General features: G+C 33.1%; 2 protein-coding genes across 2 annotated transcripts; both read left to right on the top strand.

The window, feature by feature from the left end:
* The first annotated feature begins 261 nt into the window (after positions 1-261).
* Positions 262-2,336, top strand: LOC114165780. Its single transcript, XM_028050364.1, has 4 exons — positions 262-524; positions 602-688; positions 811-918; positions 1,845-2,336. The coding sequence occupies exons 1-4, from the start codon at positions 345-347 to the stop codon at positions 2,238-2,240; spliced, it is 771 nt and encodes a 256-aa protein (XP_027906165.1). The 5' UTR covers positions 262-344; the 3' UTR covers positions 2,241-2,336.
* A 2,344-nt stretch (positions 2,337-4,680) lies between these two features.
* LOC114167170 (transcription termination factor MTEF18, mitochondrial) lies at positions 4,681-7,687 on the top strand. The gene is made up of 2 exons (XM_028052159.1): positions 4,681-6,750; positions 7,195-7,687. Exon 1 carries the CDS (start codon positions 4,779-4,781, stop codon positions 6,420-6,422), a length of 1,644 nt encoding a protein of 547 aa, XP_027907960.1. The 5' UTR covers positions 4,681-4,778; the 3' UTR covers positions 6,423-6,750; positions 7,195-7,687.
* Positions 7,688-8,223: the final 536 nt, after the last annotated feature.

Below are 8,223 nucleotides of genomic sequence, written 5' to 3'. Positions count from 1 at the left end.
GATTATATCAAGTTGGTTATAAGATTCTTGTTCTTTCTCTCCCCCATAAGTTGTGAATTATATTAATGACTCAAAGTTACCTTTTAAATTAAATGTTTCATTGTGAGAGCATTTGAGTTTATTTATTTAAAAGTAACCTTTTCTTCTTTTGGCTTGATATACTTCTAAGGCATCTCGGAAGCAAGTCATAAATAATTTTAAAGTGAATTTGTATGTAATGATCTTCACATATATCGAAAGCGGAAGGGTAAATTAGGAAATATGAAAAGAAAAAGTAAAAATAAGTTTATATGAGATGAAGGAGAGAGAAAGAAAGAGAGAGAGAGAGAGAGAGAGAGAGAGAGATGGGTTGCATCGTGAATCTCAACAGCGCAGCAACCGCTTCACTTCGGTTGACCTCTCCGACTGAAGGCGACAAGAAGGAGCGTGGATTTTGTTGTTTTCCCCGTCGCCGCCACCGTCGTCATCATCAGTTCCGACCCCCTTCCGTTCCAACCGCCACCAATTCCCGTTCCCATTCTCTGGTTCGTATCTTCATTTTTACTTTTATCATTCATTCTATTTGATTGGATTCACAATTCACCGTCATACACACAAACAGACCGTCACCAATGAAGCGCTCAATGTTATGATTTCTGGGGCTCCCGCTTCTGCCAAAGCCACCCAGTGCCACCTAATCGCCGACAAGGTTACTTTCTTTCTCTTTCTACTGCTTTACTACTGCACACACTCACACACACGTACATAACCTAATCCAATCTTACTTTTTCTCTTCAATTCATTCTTCTCCTCCATTTTCTTATGCTATAGATGGTCAAGGATCGTGGTTGGCTTTTGGATGCTTATCCCAGGAGCTTGTCTCAGGCCACTGCACTTAAGGGATTTGGGTTTCAGCCTCATACTTTTCTTCTTCTAGAGGTAAACATTTTGTTCTCTTCCTTTTAACGTTTCTACCTCTCATTACCCATTTTTTTTTTTTCATAAACCAGTTGGGTGATATTAGAAAAACGAAGCCAAATCAATGTTAATATTGATACTATAAAAGCCAATACCAGTTGGATTAGATGCCAAGTGTATCTCCTCAGCATGAATCAATAGAAAAATGGACTTTGTGTATTTTGAATTAAACAATAATTAGTAAAATAAAACATTTGACGTATTCTGAAAGGGGAACAGTTACATTGGTTGGTAGATGCTTGATGCTTAGCTACTTTAAGCTTGAATGTTGTGTGTCTTCGAGTGTTATTAGTGGCTGGTTTCGGTCAGTTTATTTTGTATTCAAGAAGTTTCTAATAAAGCAAAAGCTAAGATATAGGAGAAAATATATTTTGGACAGGTCCTGCTCCGTATAATTGGGTGAAACCCACTTAAGCTACTTTTTTTTTGTCTTCAGATTAATGGAAATGTCTCAAAGGAGGAAGTGTGGTGTGCAGAATATTTTCCAAGTTCATTTTTTATGAGAAATGATTACCATAAAATCGATTTTATGTAATGGAGGATTTTGTGGATTACCACTTGGTCGCTGTGTGTTGTTTTTTTTACATTTTCTGTACATTATTCGATGATAAAGGAAAATGACCTATTCTATGTTCTTGATTATATAGTTTATCTTCTATGTTTGCCCTTTCCTTGATTGTATCTGCGTGAGAGTCTCCTTCTCTTGGATTGGAGTAATACAACAATGTTATTTTAGAATATTGTTTGTTGTTAGCATTAACCAATCAAAGACATTGTAGAAGGAGCACCCTGAAACTTGTGTTGGGGGTTGTGAATTCTGAAATATGAACATTTGACATGAAGTAAAACAGTGTATGGTCTAAGTATTTTTCCTTTAACATGTGTAGGATTCTTTCATTCGAGCTGCCTATACCCGAAGATCTCGTGGTGAAGCTGCAAAGAAGCCGAACAGGAAATCATGGAAGCAGAGGACAGATATGTACATGAGACCATTCTTGTTAAATGTTTTCTTCTCAAAAAGATTTATTCATGCAAAAGTGGTACACCGTGGAACGAGCAAAGTCATATGTGTCGCCACCACAAACGCCAAGGATCTTCGAACCTCCCTTCCATCCTTGATAGATCATAACGCATGTAGAGTGGTTGGAAGGCTTATTGCTGAGCGATCAATGGAAGCTGATGTATTCGCAGTGGCGTATGAACCCAGAAAGGATGAAAGAATTGAAGGTAGACTAGGGATAGTTCTTGACACTATTAAGGAAAACGGGATTATTTTTATTTGACCTCATTTTTAACTACTTGTAGTGTAACAAATATTGTTTTATTGTTTATGGTTCATTTCTGCATTAATTTCCTAGTTGATGAATTATGATTTTGTTCTTCTTTTGTTAGATATTGAGTTTCTGGCATTTTTCATGATCAAACAAAGCGTAGGTGTCATACTAATATCACTGAACAAAGGAGGCTAACTAGATGGTATCAATTACATGAATACCTATTCAGCTTAATGGTAATACAAAGATTTTGAACAATGAAATATAACTTTTTTGTTTGGTTTCCCCAAACAAGTAACAGTTGTGTCATATATGATGGAGAAAAAAATTGTGATTTGGTTATATTAAAAGGAAATCATGACTTTGGAGTATATTATAAGAAGGGTGAAATTTGTGATTTGGTTATATTTACATACATTGATTACGTAGGTTATCTATATCATAGGAAAAATAATATGTGGTTTTATGTCCATGCTTTAAACAAACTTATTTCATGGTATATTAAAAATCAACTTAATATTAATTTGTTACCTTCTACAATATAATATCATTAAGTTAATATACAAAATAATTTTATATTTATTAAAATTAAAGTGAAATAAAAAAAATAATTAAGTAAATCATTATTATAATAGTTTTGTAGAAAACATATAAAAATAATAGTTTAAAAAAAATAATTATATTCAAAAGGATAAATTAAAATATATATATATATATATATATATATAGACATAAGAATCCTCATGTATAATTATATAAATATTTGTAAGTGTTTGTAACACAGGAAAAATATAATGTTATTGAAAACAAATCACAAAAATAAACAAGAGTAAAAAAAATAAATGAAAAAATAATATATATTTGAATTATACATAAAAAAATATATGTTTGAATAAAAAAACAAAATTTCATGGACTTTAACTTTTTTTTAGGTTACAAATCCATGAAAAACACAACAAAGAAAAGTAATTTTGGAAACTAGAAAAACAAATAGGACGAAACTTCAGAAATTTATATCAAGATAAAAAAATTGATAAAATAGTACACATGAAAATACACCATAGCAAGAAGTTTATAATACATTTTCAATGAAAGAAATAAAAAAAAAATGTGTAATTGAATCACACACATACAAACAATAATGTTAAAAAAGAATCAAATTATTTAAAACTTGAGACATTTTTAGAGAGCAAATATAGTATAAAACACACACACATATTAATTATCGGTCAACACAATTTGACGAATAATTAATGAAAATAATTAAATTAAAAAAGGTAATTATAGTGAATAGTATTTTGCATATTCATGAAAAAAACTTCCTTTTCTCAAAAAGTATTGCACCTTTTGTAATTTTTTTTTCAAAATTGCCTAAACTTTTTATTGATAGATTATAGATGTACTTTAAAAAAAAATCATATCCATAATGCATCTTCATAGTGATTATAATCTGTTTTGATACACACATGCATACATATATTTAAAAAGCACATTATAATTAGTTATATAATTATGTCATGCTTCTTCACACGTTCCATCCTAATATTTTTTTAAAAATAAATCGATAAAAAATTAAATAAAATTAGATTAAAATAAAACACCGACATACTAATTAGATCATATTCATTAACAAAGAAAGAAGTCTACTGTAGTCTCATATTTTTTAATTTTAGTACCAATCAAACATTGAAGTTATTATTTCTTTAAAAAACCTAAAGAATAACTTAAATTTTAATATTCGAAATTAATTTTTATATAAAAATATAATTATAGTAATAATAAATTTAAATATTAAGAATTCAAGTCCAAAATCTAACTTGAATTTTAAAATATATGGGGTGCAAGAAGAAAATATGAGGGTGCATGAAGAAATTGCCAACCAATTTTGGATTCAATTAGCCCATTAAGGCTATTGCTTCTTGCACCTCCTCAATTATTAACTACATGCACAACATTAGCAAAAGACTTAAACATCCCTTGTTATTGCACACACCATACCATAACATCACCACCATCTTCGCCGCATGCTGTTGCAAAGGAAGAATAAGAGAGTGAAAAGGCCACACAGAAAAAAGAAGAGAAAAAAACTAAAAAGAACATTCCAAATCATATTCCATGTATTTAAAGAAAAAAATTTTCGAAACACATTTATTGTACAAAAAAAACTCGTTTAACAATATATTTGAGTTCTAGAAAGTTCTCTTACAAAAAATTCTATTTTGAAATATTTATTTTGAAACACACCTTATATATATTCTAAAAATTTTGTTAAAAATATCATATTATGAAAATTTTATTTCGTAAATTGTGAAAAGCTCCCGAAATATCGAAATATGTAATCCTGAAATTAAAAAATGGTCATCTCAAAAGTTTAAGATGGTGCGCGAAGAAATTGAGAGGTGCAAGTAAACGCCTTATTAATCAACTAAAGTTTTTGAATATACAATCTCAAAAATAAGTTTTTATTTTTTTTTGTCATTCCTTTCCATTATCAGACAAAGATGAATTGAAGAGAGGAAGAAACGAAACCCTGGGTTTGGAACATTGATGTCTCTCCACCGCCATGTTTGCAGAACCTCAAAGCTATCAAAGATCCCTTGGAAGTACAAGCAGTTCGCCATAGCACAGGGGCAGAAGACTGTTACTGATTATCTCCACGCCACGCGCTGCATTCCTTACGCCTTCGCTGATCAAATCTCCAAGAACTCCAACACTGCCCTCATCAATCTCATCACCAAGCTCAGTGCTTTCTCCCCTCCCCACTATCCCCACAACCTCAACAAGTTCCTCAGGTACAACCCCATCAACGAATTTGAGTTCTTCTTTGAGAGCATTGGCATCCACCCTTCAAAGTTCCCCTCTTTGTTTCCCCAGAACAAGTTCTTCTTTTCAGAAGATGAGACCCTTTTGGACGCTGCTTGTGTTCTCAGCGAATTTGGGTTTCCCTGGGACAAGCTTGGGGTGCTGTATGTGGAGAGTGGGTGGGTGTTCAAGTGGGCTGCTTCGGAGTTGAAGGACAGGCTCTGTGAGTTCAAAAGGTATGGTTTTTGCAATGTGCAGGTTGTGGGGATATGCTTGGCTTTCCCCTTTGTGTTTGATGGCCAAAAGGGTGCTGAGGTTGAGGCTTTGTTTTGTGATCTGAGGTTACTGTTTGGGAAGTTTGGTTTGGCTGGGTGTGTTGAAGAGAAGGGGAATGGTGTGGATGATTGGATTGGGTTGTGTAGGAAGATAAGGTTGTTTTATGATTTGAATGGAGGGAAGAAGAACATAGGGGAGTTAATTGGAGGGAACAATGGCGTTGGTGTAGGTGTTGTTGTTGAGCATGGGGAAGAGGAGTTGGTTCAAGTAATTGAGTATTTTTGTAGGTTTGGTGCGAAGAAAGAGGACGTGGCACGATTGATTGTGAATGGACCGGAATTGTTGGAGCTTGTTTTGAAGATGAGGATGGTCAATGTGTTGAAGCTGTTGAAACACTTTGGAATGAGTTCCAATGAAGTTGATATTTTTAGGAAGGACTATGCTCATGTGTTGGGGACAGTCAAGCTGTGTAACCTGCCAAATGTGATGAGAGCTTTGGGTTTACATGAGTGGTTCTTTGAGAAGATTAAGGATGGGAATCATAGTTTGTTGGTTAGTTTTGTCGCCAAAAATCCCAAGGTGGTCCGAGATAAAGGTTATCGAAGTTTTTTGAAGGGTATTGAGGTGTCTAGAACTCCAACTCACAGTATGAGTAAGTTGAACTTCTTGCATGGCATTGGCTTTGGAGAAAATGCTTTGACCATGTATATTTTCTCTTATATGCACGGAACAAGTGATGAGTTACAAAAAAGATTTGATTGCCTTCTACACCTTGGGATTGAGTTTTCAAAGGTCTGTAAAATGATCACGGTTCATCCAAAGATTCTTAGCCAAAACCCTGAAAGTTTGGAGCAAAAGATTAATTTCTTGTGTCAAGAAATGGGACAGTCACTTGAGAATTTGGTCACTTTTCCATCATTCTTGTGCTTTGACTTAGAGAATCGCATTAAGCCTAGGTATAGATTCCATTTGTGGATTATAGAAAAGGGTCTATCTTCCAAAATATATTCTATTGCAAGCATGGTTGCAACAAGCAACAAGAATTTTGTTTCCCGTGCTTTTAAAATCCACCCTGCTGCTCCAAAACATTGGTTTGAGCAATTTTATCCCTGAAATTTGCCTATGTGATGACTATGACTTTTTTTAACAATTGTCTTTGAAACTCCAGCATTATTCCAAATGACGTTGTACAGATTCTTGAACTTTGTTACTTCCTATGTTTTGGTCTGGAGTTGAAGACAGACCATTCAATGTTGTTGGAGAACTTGTTGTGGCAGAGGTTTATCTGCTTCGCAATGGTAGTGAGAAATTAAGAATGACCTGCAAGTTTCTTATCATGGTTTCTTCATTTCCGATGACCTCATCTCTGTTCTGATTTCTGAGATAAATCACAAATTCTGTGAACAGTTATTTATGCTTCTTCTAGGTGATTATATCATAGGTAGGTTGACCATTTGTAAGTACTTGTACTTTTTAGCATGACTTTATTGATTTGATATTTTCAAATGAATTCCTTTTTTCCATTTTTCATTTTTCATTTTCTCAAAACCAAGCCTATGCTTACCTATTGGCAGGGATATATTGTTAGATATCAGAGACACATATGGACTCTTAAGGTTTTACCATTTCTGAATTAAAAGATAAGATTATCCTAATTGTTTCCCAATATACTTGTTAACAACACTGACAAACTAAAAGTATGTGTTTTCTAATGCATAATTTGCAAAATTGTTAAGTATTCATTTCTCTTCCTCTCTTGGATCCTAGTTGTATATCTGTTATCCAAAGAGTTGGTAAAAAAGTGACCAGAATTTCTACCTCAACTTAATTGTAATTTTATTGTAGCAAAATTGGGAAATCTAAATTTTTATAAGTTTCTTTTCAGTGAGTCCAAGGAACTGAGAACCAACCCATCCTTCATCAGGGAGGGCCAAAAAAGTTACCTTCTAAAGTATGTAACACCTGGTAAGACAGACCAGAAAATCAATAAAACCCTTTGTGGAAGACCATCTCATCATTCCTGAAAATTTTCATGTTACCACATTTTAAAGATACCAGAGTGAGTGGCAGGGGCTAAGAAATCACATGATGGAAAGTAACATAAAGTGCAATTCCAAGCACTGTTGCATGTTATACTATAGCAATCTTGGTCTTCATTTGTGGCAGAAAAAAATTGGAAGATTGTTCAAATGAATGCAAGTCTATGTAAGCCATTCTGTTTCTGCATGAATGCTCCTGGGACCATTACTAGCTCTTCTATTGTTTTGATGGGTCTTGTTTAGTTTTTTATGTAGCAGGCATCTTTGTGTATTAGCTTTCATATGAGAGTTCTGTAAAAGTTTCATATTACTAAAATTTTACTCATGTCATGCTGGTAATTTGGTAACTTATTAGGTTGATTGTTGATATCTACATTTTTGTTTGGTAAAAGTATTATGAATTTATATGAGAATTGATCATTGAAAAGCTGTGTAAGTGTGAAATAATTGATCTAAGTTCTTCGGATAAACCATCTTAGTGATTATGCAGACAAACACATGTCAGATTTGTTCATGTCAGATTTAACCCTTCCAATGAAAGAGATGTGCTTCCAAATCAACATGCAGATTTTTCACATACTTAAATGTAGTTCATTGTTTATCTTTAGGGAAAGTTTAGGATTAAGTTTCACAGTTTAATACTAAATGTAGATCAAGTTCAAAATGTTTAGTGCTGAGTGCATAATGAGGTTCTTATACATGTAGTTGATGACTAATTTCTTATTGTCTTTGTCACATTTTTATCTCATTTCAAACTTATCTTTGTGTTTTCCAATTTCTTAGTCATGGAAACAATTATAGAAAAAACTTACTGTTTTTCCAGTACTTTTATATTATTTTTTAAATAATTAAATATGTTTTTGGTCTTTGTATTT

The sequence above is a fragment of the Vigna unguiculata genome, chromosome 10 (assembly GCF_004118075.2).
Source record: "Vigna unguiculata cultivar IT97K-499-35 chromosome 10, ASM411807v1, whole genome shotgun sequence".
NCBI lineage: Eukaryota > Viridiplantae > Streptophyta > Magnoliopsida > Fabales > Fabaceae > Vigna > Vigna unguiculata.
The sequence above is the reverse complement of the archived record's forward strand: the minus strand, read 5'-3'. Positions and strand labels throughout refer to the sequence as shown.